Source organism: Ceratotherium simum, chromosome 6 (genome assembly GCF_057802395.1).
Source record: "Ceratotherium simum simum isolate JZ-2026a chromosome 6, ASM5780239v1, whole genome shotgun sequence".
Taxonomy (NCBI): Eukaryota; Metazoa; Chordata; class Mammalia; order Perissodactyla; family Rhinocerotidae; genus Ceratotherium; species Ceratotherium simum.
Window position 1 is genome coordinate 12137755 of NC_141905.1, and position 21477 is coordinate 12159231.

The window sequence follows — 21477 nt, forward strand, 5'->3', positions numbered from 1 at the left end:
TTATGTTTATTGGCCGTGATATATGAACCCCACTTTTGAGTACCACTGCTTTAGGGACACTTTTCCAATTATTCACTGGGGATGTATAGAGTTCACCTGTCTCTGTATTGTTCATAATAACAGAAAACCAGAATCAACCAGACTGTCCATCAAATATAGGAATCGGTATGTACATTACAGTATCTTCTCTTAGTGGTCTTTTATATATATCTATGTGCAATGGTGTGGATGAATTTTGGAAACTTAGAGTGAAAAAAGCAAGTCAGAGAAATATTCTTATAGTATAATATATGCATAAATTTTAGAACATGTGGAAAATTTTTAAAGAAAATAATTTTGATTAAATCCAGTTTCATTATAGCTATACTTCTAATGTTGGAGGATTTTGCAGTGAAGGGAAGGGATTTGTATGGTTGAAACGCACATAGATATTTTCAAAGATACTGCTCTTCTTGAATGGACTGTATGATGGATGATATAGTATCAGTGTACAATTTTCTTGAGTGGGATCATGCCTTTATTCTTAGGTTTCTGGTGAGGTCTCTCTCCTCAGTTTGTAGACAGCACCTGCTTGCTGTGTCCTCACATGGCCCTTTCTCTGTGCACACTTGGAAAGCAAGGAAGCTCTGGTGTCTCTTCCTCTTCTAATAACGATACCATTCCTATTAGATTAGCACTCCACCGGTTAATTACCTCCTTAAAGGCCCTGTCTCCAAATACAGTCACACTGGGGATTAGGGTTTCAACATATGAATTTGGGAGGGGACACAATTCAGTCCTTCACAGGCTGTTTGTAATTTAAATCCTATTCTAAGAGCGCTTTGTTCTTTTTACAATTTTACTCTTCACTTTGATCAGCCCTTGCCTTCTTATTTCCCATATGCTACAAATCCCTTCTTTTGGATTTCCTGGTAGTTTGAGCTCTCATCTGTCAGAACTGAGACATCATCTCAGTATTTTCCCACTCAGCATGGGACTTTCCCTTCCTGGGAGTAATTTTATTTGTGTTTAAATATCTGTAAGTTCTCTGTCTCTTCTTTTACATGTGTTTGCTACAGTCTCCAGCTGACTCTTTCTATAGATGTGGGTTCTGTATCACTTTCTTTTATATTTGAATACTTATTTCCTTATTTAGTGGTGATTTGAAGTTAGTAGTATTCTGCATCTCCTACTTATGCTAAAGTCATGGGTTGTTGTAGGTAATTTTATTTGCTTTCCTTATATTACTCCTCATAGTTTTTTCAAGGATGAGCAGAGAGATTCAGATTTAAATAGTTGCTATTATTCTTTAGACATGGAAACCAAATGTATGTGTCCAAATAGCCAATTTCCTCTCCCTTTTCCACTGTGCCAGGCTTTTTGTTTCTTGTTTTTCTTTTTCTTTTTACCTCAAACCCTAGAAATAGAAAAAAATATACATTTGCAGTTATTTTCATCCTTGGAGACTAGACAAGAAATCAAAGTCAGCTACAACATAGGACATTTGTATATAGGTCACATTCCATAAGAAATGTGTTAATATTTATATGGTAAGATTAATTTTTCTTATTTTTAGAAGTCTGGAAAACTGATCACATGAAAGAAATGAGCCAAGAAAACCAGCCTAAACATGTGTGGGAAGTTGTATTCATCAACAACAAATTGCTGTCTAAAGAACAAGGTAATGTAGTAGGAAAACCATTTAACTTGGACACAAATTCTTTTCCTTCCAGAAAAATACTATGTCAGTGTGACTCGTGTGGGATGAGTTTCAACTGTATTTCAGAATTGGTTATCAATAAGAAAAACTATTTAGGAAAGAAGACAGATGAATGTAATGCCTGTGGAAAATTGCTGCTCAATATTAAACATGAGAAAACTCATCCCAGAGAGAAAAGTGAATTTTTAAAAAATTGGAAGACTTTCAGTCATAATGAGGACCCTGTTCAGCATGAGAAGATACAAACCTTAGAGCAAAATTTTGAGTATAACATACATCATGAAACCTTCCTTGGAAAGACAGTATACAATACACACAAGAGAGAGATCACAGAAGGGACTGACTGTGGATATAATGAATACAAGAGAACTTTCTATGATAACTCATCCTTCTTGTTCCATGAGATAACCCCCTCAAAGGAAGATCACTATGGATTTAGTGATTGTGGGAAATCTTTGTGTGTGAGGTCTACCCTTTTGAAACATCATGGAGCACATATGAAACACTATGAATGTAATGAAAGTGGGAATAATTTCAGGGGGAAATTATACCTCTCACAACTTCATAAAACTCATAAAGGAGAGAAACACTTTGAATGTAATGAATGTGGGAAAGCTTTTTGGGAAAAGTCACACCTCACTCGACATCAGAGGATACATACAGGAGAGAAGCGCTTTCAATGTAATGAATGTGGAAAAACTTTCTGGGAGAAGTCAAACCTCACTAAACATCAGAGATCACACACAGGGGAAAAACCCTTTGAATGCAGTGAGTGTGGGAAAGCCTTCAGCCACAAGTCAGCCCTCACATTACACCAGAGAACACATACAGGTGAGAAACCCTATCAATGTAATGCATGTGGGAAAACTTTTTACCAGAAGTCAGACCTCACTAAACATCAGAGAACACACACAGGACTGAAACCCTATGAATGTTATGAATGTGGGAAATCCTTCTGTATGAATTCACACCTTACAGTACATCAGAGAACTCATACAGGTGAGAAACCCTTTGAATGTCCTGAGTGTGGGAAATCTTTCTGTCAGAAGTCGCATCTTACACAACATCAGAGAACTCACATAGGGGATAAACCCTATGAGTGTAATGCATGTGGGAAAACTTTCTACCACAAGTCAGTACTCACCAGGCATCAGATAATTCATACAGGGTTGAAACCTTATGAATGTTACGAGTGTGGGAAAACTTTCTGCTTGAAGTCTGATCTCACAGTACATCAGAGAACTCACACAGGGGAGAAACCCTTTGCATGTCCTGAATGCGGAAAATTCTTCAGCCATAAGTCAACCCTCTCTCAACATTATAGAACACATACAGGGGAGAAACCCTATGAATGTCATGAATGTGGGAAAATCTTCTATAATAAATCATACCTAACTAAACATAATAGAACACATACAGGGGAGAAACCCTATGAATGCAATGAATGTGGGAAAACCTTCTGCCAGAAGTCACAACTCACTCAGCACCAGAGAATTCACATAGGGGAGAAACCCTATGAATGTAATGAATGTGGAAAGGCGTTCTGCCATAAGTCAGCTCTAATTGTACACCAGAGAACTCATACAGAAGAAAAGCCCTACAAATGTAATGAATGTGGAAAATCTTTCTGCGTGAAGTCGGGACTTATTTTACATCAGAGAAAACACACAGGGGAAAAACCCTATGAATGTAATGAATGTGGGAAATCCTTCAGTCACAAATCATCCCTCACAGTGCATCACAGGGCTCACACAGGAGAGAAATCTTGTCAATGTAATGAATGTGGGAAAATTTTTTACCGTAAATCAGACCTTGCTAAACATCAGAGATCACACACAGGGGAGAAGCCCTATGAATGTAACACGTGTGGAAAAACCTTCTCTCAGAAGTCAAACCTCATTGTACATCAGAGGACGCACCCAGGAGAGAAATCTTATGATTGAAGTGAATATTAGAAATATTGAGCCACAGTTCAGCACCCACTACACTTTAGAGAATTCACACTGGAGAAAGCTCTATTGACACTTGAACGTTCAGTAACCTTCATCCACAAACTGGCCTTATATTACTCCAAACTAATGATAACGGGACAAATCCATGAACTACAACAAATATAGGAAGTCTTGTTAAGAAGTAACATTTCATTGGGTGTCACGTAGCTAATACTAGTATAAAACCTTACAGATTTTTTGATTTTGTAAAAGTTTCTAGCAAAAAATACAAGCTAGGTTATGTCACAGTTTATACTGAGAAGAAATCTGTCAATTTGAGACATGTAGCTTGAAGATTTTCTTTAGAAGTAATGTAACATTACAAGTTGTGTTTTGGTTTTGATGCCATAGTTACTTTTAGGAAACGTAACAAAGTGTAATTTATAGATGTGTATTGTGCAATGTAAAGCTTTAAAAACTAAAAGAAAAAATAGTAAAATGCAAAATTAGACTCAGATTACAATAATAATAATAGTACATAGAATTCTCATATGCTCTTCACCAAGCTTCCCCTAATAATTATATGATACATAAGCATAATGTGTTCTCAAATACAAGAAATTGATGATACCTTACTACTAAGTCAGATACAGACCTTATTCAGATTTCACCAGTTTTTACATGCACTCTGTTTATGTGTGTATTTCTGTGAAACTTTATCATTTGTAGATTAGAGTAATCATCAACATAATCAGGTAACAAAATCAAAAAGGAATCTGGAATCTATATTGCATGAAGGTTACAAAGGAATCAGGGTTTCAACACAAGACATTCCTTGTGTTAATAATCACACCCTTTCTGCCACCCTAATCCTGGCAATCATTTGAATATGAAGCTTTTTAAAAGCAGAGATAAATTGAATAATCAGGGCCGTAGCATTGAATGCGTAAATGAAATATCCCTTAAGTTCACAGGACTTATTTATGTACAAATGGTATGTTATATAAACTGTATGTGTTTCATATGCGTAATGGAACTTATTATAATTGTGAATAGAAAATAAATACTCCTAGTTGAGCAGTTGTTACAATGTCATACACATCTCTCATGTCTAAAGGGCCTGGAGCAATAGTTTAAAAGGATGTCCACAAAACTAACATCTAACCATTTAAAACTTATAAATCAAAAGAACAAAATGTTAAATAAAATGTATTCTGTGCATGGGAATATCTAGGCCTTAGTCCCATTGCCCCCTTTCTCTTTTCACCCATGGTTCATCCCAAACCATGAGTTGCCTTGAGTGTATGTATGTGAATACTCTAGCCTTCAGCCTAAATTTTTTCCAAACCCTCTGAAAGCTACTGCCCTCCAAGGCAGGGTCCAGGAAAGAAGCCTCAGACAGACTAGATGACGCCCAGGGCTGTAAACTGGGCTGTAAATTCAGGGGTCCGACATACGCAGAGGGGCATCTGGGTCCTTAATTACTTTTGACTATATGAGAAGGAGGATTGAGGCTGGAGCAGGACCAGAGTAGAGCTAGAGTGGGGCTTTTATTGGCAGTGTAAAGGTGGTATACTAAATCACATGATCAGATTACATAAATAATTAGGTTACACATAATCTAAGATTACACAATCTAATAATCTTAGTTTACACAAGTAGTGTAAGCTTCTATCTTAGAAAACTAGAAAAAGAGGAGCAAATTAAATCCAAAGTAAGCAAAACAAAAAGAATAGTAAGAATTGGGGTGAAAATCAATGAAATTGAAAACGGGAAACAAATGGAGAAAATCAATAAAACCAAAAGCTGGTTCTTTGAAAAGGTCAATAAAATCAGTAAACTTCTAGCCAGGTTAACTAAGAAAAAGAGGGGGCAGAAACTGCTAGTATCAGAAATGGAAGAGAGCCACCACTACTGATCTCATGGACATCAAAAGGATTATAAAGGAATATTATGGACAACTCTCTACCCACAAATTTGGTAACCTAGATGAAATGAACCAATTCCCTGAAATACACAATCTGCCAAAACCTGCAGAAGGATAAATCTGAATAGACATATATCAAAGAAATTGAATCAATACTTAATCTTCCAAATCAGAAAGCACTAGGCCAGATGTGTTCACTGGTGAATTCTACCAAACATTTAAGGAAGAAATGATACCAATCCTCTACAATCTCTTCCAGAAAGTAAAAGCAGAGAGAATACTTCTAACTCATTCTATGAAGCCATCATTACCATAGTAGCAAAAAGGGGCAAAGACATTACAAGAAAGGAAAACTACAGACCAATATCTCTCAGGAACATAGATGTAGAAATCCTCAACAAAATATTAGTAAATTGAATCCAACAATGTATAAAAAGAATTATACGCTGTGACCAGGTGGTACTTATTCCAAGTATGGTTCAACATCTGATAACCAGTTAATGTAACCTATCACATCAGCAGGCTAGAGAAGAAATATCATGATCATATCAATAAATGCCGGAAAGCATTTCAGAATATCTTAACACCGATTCATGATAAAAAAAAGTTTCTGCAAACTAGAAACTTCATTAACTTGGTAAAGAACATCTACAGAAAACCTACAGCTAGCATCATACTTAATGGTGAGAAACTAGTAAGATAAGGAGATCCTCTTTCACCACTTCTTTTCAGCATCCTTCTGGAAGTCCTAGCTAATGCAGTAAGACAAGTAAAGGAAATAAAAGTTATACAGATTTGGGAGGAAGAGAGAGAACTCTGTGTTCACAGATAACATATTGTCTGTGTAGAAAATTCCAAAGAATCAACAAAAAAAGCCCTCCTGACATTAGTAAGCAATTATAGCAGGGTTACAGGATACGATGGTTGGGCGGGTGATAAAAAGAAATGAGCTATCAAATAACAAAAGATATTGCTAAAAGAAAGAAGCCACTCTGAAAATGCTTTATACCCTATGATTCCAAGTGTAATGCATTCTGATAAAGGCGAAACTGTGGAGACAGTAAAAAGATCAGTGGTTGCCAGGGGTTCAGAGCGAGGGAGGGAGGGAGGAATTAATAGGTGGATTACAGGATTTTTAGGGCAATGAAACTGTTCTGTAGGATACTGTAATGGTGAATATGTGTCATTATTCATTTGTCAAAACCCACAAAATGTAAAACACAAAGGGTAAACCCAAATGTAAACTATGGACTTGAGTTAATAATAATTTATCGCTATTGGCTCATCAGTTGTAACAAGTATACCACGTTAATGCAAGATGTTAACCATAACGGAAATTATGGAGGCAGGTAGAGGTGAAGGGGGTGCATAGAACTCTCTGTACTTTTTGCTCAATTATTCTGTAACCCTGAAACTACTCTAAAAAATAAAGTGTGTTAAATAACCCTGCCTGCATATAGCAATATAGACAAGTCTGTGGAGATGTTTTCTTATATATTTATAAAATTAAAAACTCACATCGTTCAGTACCAATTTTCCCACGTTGGGGGTAAATGCATTCTCAGAAATCATATTGACAACTGCTAAAGCATATTTTCAGTTATAGCTTTCTGCTTTTCTAAGCCTTATTATCTTTTTTGGAATTATCTTAAATTCCTTATCTCTCTTTATATATTGTTTCTGTACTGAAGTTTTTGTTAGTCATATGTTTTTGCGCTGCAACTACAATCACCACTAGTGAACATTTGAATTGTTTTTACAGTCTTCAAAATACTTTAAATTATAGTAACTGTGGCCTGAAATTAAGACCCGTGTAATAGACTCTCTTGACGTCTGAAGCCGAGAGGGCCTCTAATGGCCTAACTGCAAGTTTCCCTCCCCATTCTCCTCCCACAGATAAGGTCCTGTAGTCAGACAATATTGCCTCCTTCTTTATCAAGGGGACCAGGCATAGGTGGCGGTGTTGCTTATCCCTGAGTAGCAAGTTCCACTGCCCTATGAGCCGGAAGAATTACTCAAACAAGCTATTCACATCCTCTCACAGGAACCAGGGGTCACTGTACCCTCTTGATACTACAGAGCCACTTCCCGCAACCCCTAGTTGTTCCCTCATGTGATACCTCTGTGGCCTTGCATGGCATGTGGTGTCTTCCTCGCCTGGCCTCTCAGTGTGTATGACTGATAAACTTATGTAAATCTCATCTGTCCAGTGCCAGGTGTCTTGTGTTCAGCCATTCCATAACCCCAGGGCAGGAATCCTACCAACAGAGTGAATGGAGGCAGTTAATACAATTGGCATCATGAACAGGATGGTCCATCCAAGACCAAGGTCACCTAGTCATCGTTAGTTAATTACTCTTAGCTAACTGGATCCGTGATTTGGCAAAGGCCTCTTGGGACAGAACCACCAGTTGCTGGCAGGCTTGCACTTTGGCCTGCACTGCACTGCATTCTTTTTTGTGTGTCACTATCTCTTCCCACCCCAAAAGGCTGTTGTCCTTAAAAGAATTGTTAATTGGCTCTACCCCTGTGTGACTTGCCATTGGGTTCAATCTGTTTGGCAGGTGGTCTCTGAGGCTTCCGTCTGTAAAGGTAGTGACAACAACCTACCCCACTGGTCAGCACTGAGCCCCACCTGCCAGGGGTCTGGTTAGAGCTCTCTGGTTACTGCATATAGCTAGGTGACCATCCCTGGCTGCTCGGGGTACCCGTACATACCATTATTATTGTGCACCACTGGGATGGGCATATGGACACCCCTTTGTGGAAAGGTAGGAGACTACCACTCCTAGAGAATTAAGCATGGTACCCCAGTTGCCTAATGATCTATTGTTGTTCAGGCAAGGGTAGCAGCCTTTCCTGTCTCTCTGCTGCTCTTGCCCTTGCTGCGATGGCATACACTCGCCTGATGCCCAAGGATATTGAGATGCACATTCGTGGTGGCCTGTAGCCCAAACGCTGATGAGAAAAGAAAAGGGGACCAGTCCCTTTCAAATTACCAGACGAGGTAACTCATCTGCTCTTCCAACACAAAACCCCTATCCAATGTACCTGGGTTTTTCTTAGCCTTGCTGTTTACAAACACACCAAAGGACTAATCTTACAATCATGGGGCTTGATGGCTTTGACCCAGGCCATAGACAAAATGACCTTATTGTTGTGAACCCTGACTCCAGAGAGATTGACTGGCATTCTCTGAAGGAGGAGGCAGCTACCTATTAGGCTGGCTGCTGGGCTCTTGTACTTTCCCTTGTAACCATACAGAAGGTCTATGCCATGGGTATTTGGATGGAGATAATAACTGAAAGCCAAGACTTTACATTGCTAGAAATCCAAAATAATCTGAGAGAATTTATACAGAGAGAAATGAGAGAGAGAAGGAAACCTGCATTGCAGGAAAAAAGAGGCAGCCATAACAGAGGATGTTGAATGAACCAACCTCTGGATTATGGGCCTAGTATGCTTTTGCTGCACCATTCTCCTGCCTATTCCAGTGTTGCAAAAAGAAAGAGACTGAATGTTTGTGTCCTCCTGAGATTCACATATTGAACTCTAATTCCCAATGTGATGGTATTTGGAGTTGGGGCATTTGGGGGGGTGTGATTAGGTTATGAGGATGGAGCCCTCGTGAATGGGGTTGGTGTCATTACAAAAGAGACTCCAGAGAACTCCCTTGACTCTTCTACCTTGTGAGGACATAGGGGAAAAAACAGCCATCTATGAACCCTGAAGTGGGTCCTCGCTAGAAACCGAATCTGCTGGTACCTTGATCTTGGACTTCTCAGCCTCCAGAACTGTGAGAAATAAAATTCTGTTGTTTATAAGCTGCACAGTCTTTGGTGTTTTGTTATAGCAGCCCAAACAGACTGAGACATTTAGGACAAATAGGTAAGTTTCACCTTGACCAACAGAACTCTTGCCTAAGTTCCCCGTGATCATAGCATCCATTGACTTAATTTTAGCACGGTTCCATAGAAGGCATGGCTGCTCTGATCCAATGAATGAAAAAATTAGATTTCTGGCACTTACAGATTGACAAGATGGGACCCCATGTACCGTATACCCTAGTTGAAACCATTGTAAAGACCTATTTAGAGAAGAGTGATTATCAGCACTGCATCTCCATTTAATAGTCCAGTTTAGCCTATTCTTAAGCCTTATGGTGCTTCACATTGGATTACCACCTTAATGCCATGGCCCATCTATTAAGGACTTAATACCCAATGTTATTGAAATTAGTGCCTCCATCCAAATAGCAACTAGTAAACATTTTGTTATTACAGGTTTGGCTAATATGTTCTGTTCAGTGCTCTTTTCAGCATCCTCTGAGCCCCATTTTGCCTTCACCTCCAGCGTTTACCAAGCTACCCATGGGAACCTCACCATCTCTGCCGTGGCACACGGTCTCTGCAGGCAGTGCCTTAACTGCATCCAGATTTCTCCAGGAGCACAGATAGACATTACATTGATGACATTCTCCTCTGAGAAAATTCATTTCTCAGATTCATTAGGGATATACAAATACCCACAAAAGAACTCACAAAAAGGGGATAAGTCATTTTCCCACATATAACGCAGAAATCTGCCACCTCAGTTAAGTTCCTGAAAATTATTTGTAAACTGAGGGCTGCTCCATCTCTGACACTGTCAAGAAACAGCTGTTGACTTTTTTTTTTTATTGTGTTTGTAGTGCACACAGTGTTAATACAAACACATCTTTAGACCTTTTTGGGTTCTGAAGGCAACATATTCCCCACTTACAAATTTGACTTAATCTCACCGGTACCGTTACTTTCATATCGTCCCAACTTGTATAGGGCCCCCTCCAAAGACAGGCTCAAGAATCAATGCAAATTGAAATCAGTAAGTACTCCATGAGTGCCCCCAGAGACTCCTTGACTGTGGAGGCTGTAGCAACCTCCTCTCACGCCTCCTGGAGTACAAAACAAGGTTATAAGTAATATCATGGTGGTGGATGAGGCATTCTATAAATCCTTTGATGTTAGTTTTGACAGATGGATTGCAGGCAGGGAAGGCAAATCCACGTACAGAGTAAATATCTTTTCCAGTAGGTACAAAGTACTGTCCATTTCATGATGGAAATGGTCTAATGTAATCAACCTGATACCAAGTAGCCCCCTGGTCCATCCAGGGAATGGTGCCAAGTTAGTTGTTAATTGTTGGTCTCTGCTGTTGGTGGATTAGACACTTAACAGTGACTTTTCCAAGACTAGCCTTGGTGAATTGGAGTCTATGTTGCTGATCCCATGTATAATTTTCACTGCTGCCGTGGCCACTTAGTTCATGAGCCCACTTGGGCAGTGACAGAAGTGTCTGGGGAAAGGGGCTGACTGACAGAAGGAGATTGACATCCACAGAACATGTCCTCTTATCCACCGAATTATTAAATCCTCCTCTGGTGAGTCACCCTTTGGTGAGCATTAACATGGGACACAAATACCTTCATACTGTGTGCCCACTTGGAAAGGGCTGTGCACACACCTCTTCCCCAGAACTCCTTTTCACAAATTTTCCAATATACTCCTTCCAAGTCCTTGATATTCAGCCAAACCATTAGCCACGGTGCATGAATAAAGCGTAGTCCCATAATTTTGGCCAATCTCTCCTTCCAGGCAAAAGAAATAACTGCATGCACTGCTCAAATTTCTGCCCTCTTGGATGATTTCCTTTTACCGCTGGCTTTCAGGCCCTCTCGGGGCAGGGGGGTTGGGAGTGGCAGCATGGTGCTGAATACCATGCAGAATTATCTAACCTGAGCCTGATTTTTTTTTTTTTTTTCTTTTCAGTTAACGGGTCATAGGGAACTCCTCATGAGGCCATAGCTGTGGAGTGAGAGAGGAGAATGGAATATAGCACTAGTGGGGGTCATGGGCATATGTGTCCCTTCAGGACTTGCTGGAACCTAATCTTCTATATGTCTTTTCTGTTTAATGATGAAGTGCTGCTGTGAACACCTACCTGTATGGCCTGATGGATCAGACAGCACTCAGTTCTTGATGGGCAGCTCAGGTTGCATGGTAACTTGTTCGCCCATGATTAAGTGTTCAGTCTCTGCTAAGACGCGTTAGCAAGCAAGCCAAAAGCTGTTTCTCAAAAAGGAGAATAGTTGTTCAGAGAGGATGGCATGGCTTTGCTTAAAGAATCCTACGGATATGCACTGAGACTCACCTATTGGGGCCTGCCAAAGGCTCCAAACAGGATCCTCCACTACGATACTTCAGGCAGTGTTGGATCTGCTGGATAATATACCCCAAATGGTACAGCAGTTTCCTTGGTGGCTTGGATCTGTTGTAGAACAGTCTCTTGTTCTGGACCCCACTGAAAATTGGTAGCTTTTTTCTGGTCACTCAGCAAATGGCTTGGAGTAGCAGACCCAAATGTGGCATATGCTGTTTCCAAAATCCAAGGTGGCCCAATAGTTGTGCCCATTTCCTAGTGGTAGGAGGGGGCAGATATAGCACCTTGGAAGGAATATCTTGACATTCTCCACATCGTTTGACCCTTAGAAATCTTACCAAGGTGGCAGATCCCTGAGTTTTTGTGGGATTTATATCCCACCCTCAGGTACACAAGTGTCTTACCAGTGTGTCTTGAGTAGTTGCTACTTCCTGCACAGTAGCTTCAGTCAGCCTTGTATGCTCAATGTAATGGACCAGCAAGATGTGTGGTGGAAGAAAAAGACAATCTAGGTCTCTGTAGACTGGACTATGATGTAGGTCTGAAGAGTTGATAGACCCCTGAGGCAGGACAGTGAAGGTGTATTGCTGGCCTTGCCGGCAGCAAGCAAACTGTGTATGATGGTATTTACTAACAGGTATAGAGGAAAAAGAGCATTTGCCACTAAATAGCTGCACACCAGGTGCCAAGGAAGATGTTCATTTGTTCCAGCAACAAAACCACATCTGGAAATGCAGCTACAAATGGAGTCACCACCTGCTTAAATTTATGATAATCTGTTGTCATTATCTGAGATTCATATGTCTTCTGCACAGGCCAACTAGGTAAGCTGAATGGAGATGTGATTAGAATCACCACCTGGAGCTTTCCAGACCTTTATGGTGGCACCAATATCTGCAATTCCTCCAGGAATGCAGTATTGTCTTTGGTTTATTATCTTCATAGGTGGAGGCAGTTCTAGTGACCTCCACATGGCCTTTCCTACCATAATAGCTCTCACTTGACCGGTCAAGGTACCAATGTGAGGATTCTGAACATTTCTGGTGTCTTTATTCCAATTATGCATTCCACAATTGAGGAAAGAACCACACTATGGGTTTGGGACCCACTGGGTCTACTGTGAGATAGACCTGAGCTAAAATTCCATTGATCACTTGACCTCCATGAGCCCTTACTCTGGTTTATTGCAGTAACTTTTGGAGTCAGTAGGAATTAGCATCAGTTCAGAGCCAGCGTTTGGGAATCTCCCAAAAGTCTTGATTATTTACCCCTACCACATTGCACAGTCACACTGGTAAATGGATGTGGGTTCCTTTGCGGAACGCTGGGTGGAAGATTAACAGTATACATTTTTGGCTGTGTAATGGGTTTTTCCTCAAGAAGACCTGGATAATACTCTGTTCAAGGGGCGCTCTGGGTCCATAAACTGGCCCAAGGCTGGGAATTGATTGACTCTTTTGGTGATTCAAGTCATACTACTGTTCATTATACCTAGAGGTTTTCCACTTAGATGGATGAAGACTTTAATGGGCTTCCCATCTATTTTAGTTCTAGTTATACCACGATCAATTAGTGAACACCAAATATCTGCAAGCCAAACTATTCTGATTTGCTTTGGCTCTACTGTCCGTTACAGTAACCATGTCCATGTTTTTGACGATTAAGTGCCATACTTGGCTCCTGCCACCCTGGGATGTCAGCATCCCCATTGGACTTACCTATCCCCATTTGAAGGTAGCAGTTCTCCCTGTAATTTCTGATTTATAGAGAAGAGCAACCACAAGACTCTTCAAGGATTCTGGGGCTTGCCTGACAAAAAGAATGTCCTCTGGGCCTTCTGAGATTGGTGAGCAAGTTGTACATAAATATACTGTAGCATTCCAATCTTCCTAAGCCTTTAGATACTTTTCTCTATAGTATACCAAGGAAGTTTTGGCATTTCGACTTCTTTACTGTAGGTCTATATTTTGATCAAGTGAACAATTAGAGCCATTACTAGCCCCTCGAGCTAAAATATTCAATCCAGAAGAGTAGCTTAGTGGGCCCATGTCAATGAATTCAGCCTTATCCAACTTTATATTCTTTCTACTCTGATCTCAAACATATTCCCAGGGGTTTGTGTTAATATCAAGTTGTAAAATTATACACTTCTTTTGATATATGTCACAACACTTTGTGGATCACAATTTGTACTTTTTGGCATCTATTGAGACTTATGTCTGGTTATAGCTCTAGAAGCAAGGAGAGGTAATGGAGGTAGGTCCTGAAGAGGATCAAAAGTTCTTTGCAAGACAACTATGACAGGGAAGGCCATAATAGGTTCTTAAGGCCGAGGGAGGCTAAACTCCTAAGGTAGGAGTGGAAGAGTTGGTTCTACTGAAAACGAGGCTTAGCAAATACATTGGAAGTATTTATAGGCATTGAAGATCCTCAGCTCCATTGAAATCCACTCATGTTTCCCCATCCCAGTTTTCAGGATCCCATTCCTTCCCTATTAGTGCCCTAACTAATACGAGACCCCCGTAAGGTTGGGAATTCAATTTGCATTGTAATTAAGCCACCCAAAGGATTTGTCATTGGGTTTGGTTTTCTTAAATCTCAGCCCTGCGGCTTTAGTGGATAAGAGCTTCTTTCAGGGTAGTCACAGAAGCTTTAATGTCCCTTATGTGGATTTCAAGCTGGAAATTTAAACCCCCAAGCTTCTCATGTTCTTTCCCCAAGTTCTCTAGCACATTTAGAAGTAAACAACTAATCCCATTATATTCCTTAGGTTCACTAAAATAGCTAGAGGAGCAAATACTTGATCCCTCCCAGAGCCTTGCTTTCTATAGGTACTTAATTACAGGTATCTAAAGATAATAATTTGAGTAGCTGTATTGCCACTGCCTACCATGAACTATCAGTGCCCTTTACCACTGAAACAGGGTCATTAATGGTTTTAAATCTAAATCTAATCAGATTACAGAATCTAATCCAGAAAATACAGATCCAATTGAGAAAAACCAGACCCAATTTGGTACAAGTTTATGATTCAGGTAGGGTTTAGTTAGAGACACAGAACCATTAGGAGAGTGTGTATGTGTAAAGGGATTTGTTACAGGGCTTTGACCTTAGCAATTGTGGGAACTGGTTAAGCAGACTCTTAAGGTTGTCATCTTCATGGCTGATGAAAGCCCTTGAAGTCCACAGGACAGACAATAAGGAAAGGAAGATGGATGTGACATGAAAGAGAGCAAAAGCAAGCTAGAACCCGCAGCCAAGAGTGGAGCTCAGAGGACAGACTAAAACTTGAGTCAGTTCTCATTGCCTCTGACCTTGATGGTGTGGTGTCCTGCAGAAGCTGGGGCCCTTAGTCACAGAGGTAATCACACAGACCTGGTGCAGGCATTGGAGAAGCTGAAGGATCCAGGTGAAACAGTCACAGACCTAGTGCTATCCCATGCCAATGAGGTGGTCAGTAGATCAGCATAGCATGTGTGAGCTGCAAAATGGGTGCTACATCACTTATGCCTGCCAGATCTTGCACAAGGATCTCTTTTCTGGTCCACTCCAATGGGAAACATGCAAGAAAGGGAACTCTGGAAATGTAGTTCAGCCTAGCCAAAGTAACACATTACAAAGCAACCACATTGGCCTATTAAGGACCTGTGAAATCACTTCAGTGAATCAGGGTTTATATGTGTGTGTGTGTGTGTGTGAGGAAGATTGGCCCTGAGCTAACATCTGTTGCCAATCTTCCTCTTTTTTTTTTTCTTTTTTTTTGGGAGGAGATCAGCCGTGTGCTAACATCCGCCAATCCTCCTCTTTTTTTGCTGAGGAAGACAGCCCTGGGCTAACATCTGTGCCCATCTTCCTCCACTTTATATGGGACGCCGCCACAGCATGGCTTGCCAAGCAGTTCGTCGGTGCGCGCCCGGGATCCGAACCAGCGAACCCCGGGCCGCCGCAGCGGAGCGCGCGCACTTAACCACTTGCGCCACCGGGCCGGCCCCCCAATCTTCCTCTTTTTGCTTGAGGAAGATTGTCCCTGAGCTAACATCTGTGCCAGTCTTCCTCTATTTCGCATATGGGATGCTGCCACAGCATGGCTTGATGAACAGTGTGTAGGTCCACGACTGGAATCTGAACCTGCGAATCCTGAGCCACCAAAGTAGAGTGTGTAAACTTAGCCACTATGCAACCAGGCTGGCCCCAAGGGCTAATATTTTTAAAGAAATAGAATAAAATAGATATCCGGATTTATTATAGATATAGGTAAACATTGTTTCATGAAAAATATAATCAATTATATATTGTCATGGACTGAATTGTTTTCCCCCTCTAAATCCATATGTTGAAGCCCTAACCCCAATGTGACTGTATTTGGAGATAGGGCCTTTGAAGAGATAAATGAGGTCATAAGGATAGGGCCCTAATCCAACGTGGCTGATGTCCTTATAAGAAGAGGAAGAGACACTAGGGATGTGCATGCACAGAAAGAAGGACATGTGAGGACATAGCGAGAAGGCAGCCACCTGCAAGCAAAGGAGAGAGGCCTCAGGAGAAAACAAACCTACCAACACCTTGATCTTGGACTTCTAGCCTCCAGAACTGTGAGCAAATAAATTTCTCTTGTTTAAGTCATCCAGTCTATGGTATTTTGTTATGGCAGCTGCCATGGTCTGAATGTTTATTTTCCCCGCAAAATTCATATGCTGAAATATAATCCCCAATGTGATGGTATTAGGAGATGGGGCCTTTGGGAGGTGATGAGGTCATGAGAGTGGAGACCTCATGAATGGGATCCCACAGAGCTCCCCAGCCCTTCCACCATGTGAGGACACAGTGAGAAGGTGCTGGCTATTAACCAGGAAGAGGGCTGTAACGAGAACTCGACCATGCTCGTGCATTGATCTTGGACTTCCCAGCCTCCAGAACTGTGAAAAATAAATTTTTGTTGTTTATAAGCTATCCAGTCTGTGGTATGTTGTTATAGAAGCCTGAACAGACTAAGACTGCAGCCTTAGCAGACTAACGCATATGTGTATTAAAGATTGAATCAGTCTCTGACAATTTTTTTTAAATTAAGACCATTTTTAATAGTTTTAGGTTCATAGCAAAATTGAGGGGAAGGTACAGAGATTTCCCATATATACCCTTTCACCACACATTCCTAACCACCCCCTTTATCAGCGTTTTCCACCGGAGTGGTGCATATGTTACAATTAATGAACCTACATTGACACATCATAATCACTTAAAGTCCATAGTTTACATTATAGTTCACTCTTGATATTGTACATTTTATTGGTTTGGACAAATGTATGATGACATGTATCCATCATTATGGTATCATACAGAGTATTTTCACTGCCATAAAATCCTATGTTCCACATATTCATCCTTCCTTCTCCACCCTAATCTCTGATATTTTTATTGTCTCCATAGTTTTGCCTTTTCTGGAAACTCATTATCCCACTTTCCTACTTTAATTTTTCACCAAGGTATCATTTAGCATACAAAATAGTTTACTTATTTTCTTCATTATTTTATATTTATAAACTCCATCAGAACTAGGATTTTTTTTTCTTTTTTACTACTGTAAATCCAGTGCCTAGAACTGGCACATTGTAAACACTCAACATAAATACTCAATGAATGAATGTTGTGTTTATATTGGATCATGAATTAAGATGTATTTCTTGCTATAATTGAGATTAAACATACTTGCAAACTTTGGCAGTTTCTTACTAAGCTAAACATAGTTTTATCATACAATTCAGCCGTTGGACTCCTAGGTAATTACTCAACTTATTTGAACGCTTACATTCACACTAAAGCCTGCGTATGAATATTTATAGCAGCTTTATTCATAATCTCCAAAACTGAAAGCAACCAAGATATCCTCCCATAGGTGAATGGATAGACAAACTGTGATACATCCATACAATGGAATATTATTCAATGATAAAAAGAAATGAGATGTTAAACCACTAAAAGTCATGGAAGGATCTTAAATGTATATTGCTTAGTGAAAAAAGCCACTGAAAGGGCTATACAATGTATGATTCATATTATATGATGTTGAAAGAGGCAAAACTATACAGACAATAGAAGGATCAGTATTTGTGAGGGCTTCAGAGGGAGGTTGGGAGTGTTGAATAGGTGAAGCACAGATGATTTCTTCTGGGTGGTGGAGCTCTTATTGTGTATGATACCATAATGATGGATATGTGACATTATGAATTTGTCCAAACTCATAGAATTTTACAGCACAAATAGGGAACCTTAATGTAGGCAAATTTAAAAAATCATTGAGGAGTTCCAGGGACACTAGGAAGGAATGCAAACTATGGCAAGAGAATCTATGAAACAATCTCACTGAAGGAGATGGGAGGAAAAGGTACTGACTTGAGTAACTTTGGAAATAAGTGGAAACTGTAAGGCTCAAGACAAAAAGAACTTCATGTAAGCACTCTACTCTAGTTGATAAAGTAGTTTCCCATGGGGTACAGGTTAACAATTTTGATACAGCTGTACATTTATACTGGAATGGAACAAATAAGTAAATGGATGGCAAGTCGGGGGAGGCTGGTTTATCACTATTGCATTGGAGGCTGGAATGATCCATTTGATATTGGATTAGAGTTGGAAACATCAGTATGAACTCATATTTATTTAACTTAATACAGATCCATATGGTTACATATGGAATTATATATATACACACACACGTTAGTATACATGAAATATTTTCTTGCTCTGTCAGTGGAGAGAATATAAAAGCACCAACACCCTAGTTGCAGTATGTACACACAGCGGCCAGATCTTGGTTTCTAATACCATCTTCCAGTAAAAGAAACCAGGGCTTCTTGGAGAAATTGCTGATTCTAGGACTGGGGCAGGAAATATATACAAGGAGCCTGGAACATCTTATAGTACCAGAGAGTAAGGCAGTGCTAAAAGACAAAAAACATTCAGGAGGTTATATCAAAGGGCCGTAGGAGCCAACTGAAATAGCTCCCAGTGGCCAAACATAGAACAATTTGAGCAACAAAATATATATAGTATTATCTTATTACCCTATTATAAAATAAACATGAGTCCATACTGATATCAATAAATTATGGAATAAATAAGTGGAGGAGAAGAGACAGATCTCCTATGTAGAATTCCAAATAATTTATGTAGATTGCCACCCTCAAGGAGGGAGAGCATAGCATAACTCCTCGCTAAGTATAATTGTGCATGGTTACTTCCTTCCAAAGAGTACTGTATGGAAAGAAGGAAATAAAAATATAACTTGACCATGGAGCAACCTGACAAACACTACCTTAGCCAGGTGATCAAGGTCAATATCCACAGCGGTAAGTCATGTTTGTAGTATGTACCTTTGCTATGATGTGATGAAATGGCACTTTTCCTCACGCTCTGCCTCCCCAAATCCCCAAGCACAAGTTAATCTTGAGAAAAATATCAAATTCCATGTAAGAGGCATCCTGAAAAGTACCCGACCAGTACTTCTCGAAACTGTCAAAGTCATACAAAGCAATGAAAGTCTGAGAAATTGTCATAGACAAGAAATGCTTAAGTCGACATGACAAACAAAGGTAATGTGGTATTCTGGGTGGGGTCCTGCAACAGGAACAACATTAGGTAAAAACTAAGGACATCTGAAGTGTGGATTTTAGTTAATAATAATGTTCAATATTGGTTCACTAATTGTAACAAATGTATCATACTGATATAAAATGTTAATAATATGGGGGCCTGGATGCTGTGGGTTATATGGGAACTCCTGGTACTATCTTCTCAATTTTTCTATAAATCTAAAATTAATCTAAACTTAAAGTCTCTTTTAATAAAATATAATGATAGACTTAGAACATCATTGTTTTGCAGCCTCCAATGAATTAATGGCATCATCAGTTGCTGCATCACAAAGAGAGAGAGACTACCAGATAATTATATGCTTCTTGGTGAAAGAACACACGCTACATGTAGTCTTGCTAAGGTGATCACCCTGAGTGTAATGAGGCCTCTCAACCCAGCAGCCAGTTTGCTGCTGAAATACGGTGGCCAGAGGAGCATGGTCAACTGCACCACGAATAGGTAATCAGCAAAATCCAGACTGCACCATGTCAAATGCCCCAGGTTTTTCAAAGCCAAATTTCAAAGAACAGGAAGATATAGAAGACAATCTGTAGAAAAAGACATTGAAAGCCATCGTGAGTTTTCGCTTTTTTAAATGGGCAAGACTAAAATATAGTTCTAGAGATGCACACTTAGACACAACATTAGTTATAAAGAAACACACAAAAAAGAATGACTCTAAAATTCAAGATGGTATTACTCTGGGGAGAGGTAAGAGGTTGATCTTGGGATTGGGCGTGGGGAGAGGCTTTTAGGGTGGCTGGTAAAGTTATATTTCTTGACCTAGTAGTGGTGATTAGTAGGATGTTTTCCTCATAACATTTATTTATGCTATATGTTTGTATTGTTTTCTACATACATGTTTTATTTAGTAATAAAAAAATGTTTTAAATTGAATGTACAGGATGAATTGAAGGGCATTTAAGGGAGGGAAACCAGGCAGGAGTCCATTATAATAATTTATATGAGAATTGATGAATGCCCAGTATGAGAAAATGGTTCTGATGAGGCTCTAAATAAGAGACAAAGGCAAGAGGCATAATCAGCAAGAGTAAGTATATAACTGGGTGTTAGATGCGAGACGAGAGATCAGAGAGTGAATAAGCATCTTATATCGAGAAAGCTTGAACTTTTATTCTTTTGAAAAAAGCAGGACGTAATAATAGTTTCCACAGGGAGCGCAGGGCAGAGTGTATGCTAAGCTGTGTTTTATGCATCTTCCTTGAAGCTTCCTTCGAAACTTTCTTCTTATCAGTCTGACACAGAAGAATTTTTTTTCATTTCCTTCAGTTCTGCCTCCTCCTACTGTCTAACTTCAATCCTTCAAGCTAAATTCACAGGTTCTGCCATCTATAAAATAGAGGCTAAGGAGACTGAGGTATCTTCAGTCCAGGAGGATTTCACTTGTAATTACAAGTGTGCATACATACATACATACACACATGTATTTAAAAGTTTCTTGGCTGTTATTGTTACCTTATAATTAAATTAATTATGCATAATTAAACTCCAGAGAGAGGGAGAGAGATTTACTTTAAGGAATCAGCTCACAAGAAGTGGAGGCTTGGCAAATCCAAAACCTGCAGAGTAGGCAGGCAGGCTGAAGACCCAGGGAAGAGTTGCAGTTCTCACCAGGTAAAAGTGGCAGAGTTTCTTCTTCTTGGGGAAGTCAGTCTTTTTCTATTAAGGCCTTCAACTGATTGGATGAAGCCCACCCACATTATGAAGGATAATCTGCTTTCAAAGTCTACTGATTTAAATGCAAATCTTATATAAAAAATACCTTTACAGAAACATCTGTAATAATGTAAACAAATATTTGGGTTTCCTGGCCTAACCAAGTTGACACATAAAATTAATCATCACAAGTCCACCCTTTGTCAACTTGGCATCCATACACATCTTAAACTGTACTTAATCTTCAAATAAAGGTGATAATGAAGTCATATTTCCACCTAACATGATACAACTATCCTGGATACAACCAAAAACACATTACCCTATCCCTAAAATAGATGCGAAGACCTTGGGTGATGTTTACTCTTCTTGATAACCCGCAACTTAAACAGTGTGACACAAAGTTAACAATA

At 39.8% G+C, this 21477-nt stretch overlaps 2 protein-coding genes across 2 annotated transcripts in view; both read left to right on the forward strand.

Annotated features, from left to right (window-relative positions):
- The window catches only part of LOC101397337 (uncharacterized), a 51855-nt gene extending 35477 nt beyond the window's left edge, over positions 1 to 16378 (forward strand). Inside the window, exon 5 of the mRNA XM_087431891.1 lies at positions 1556 to 16378. Within this exon, the coding sequence (XP_087288017.1) occupies positions 1556 to 3642 (2087 nt within the window). The 3' untranslated portion in view covers positions 3643 to 16378. The remainder of the gene's footprint in view (positions 1 to 1555) is intronic.
- Positions 1640 to 21477, forward strand: part of LOC147916768 (uncharacterized) — a 65336-nt gene continuing 45498 nt past the window's right edge. Inside the window, exon 1 of the mRNA XM_087431895.1 lies at positions 1640 to 1660. The gene's annotated coding sequence lies outside the window, so the exon portion shown is untranslated. The remainder of the gene's footprint in view (positions 1661 to 21477) is intronic.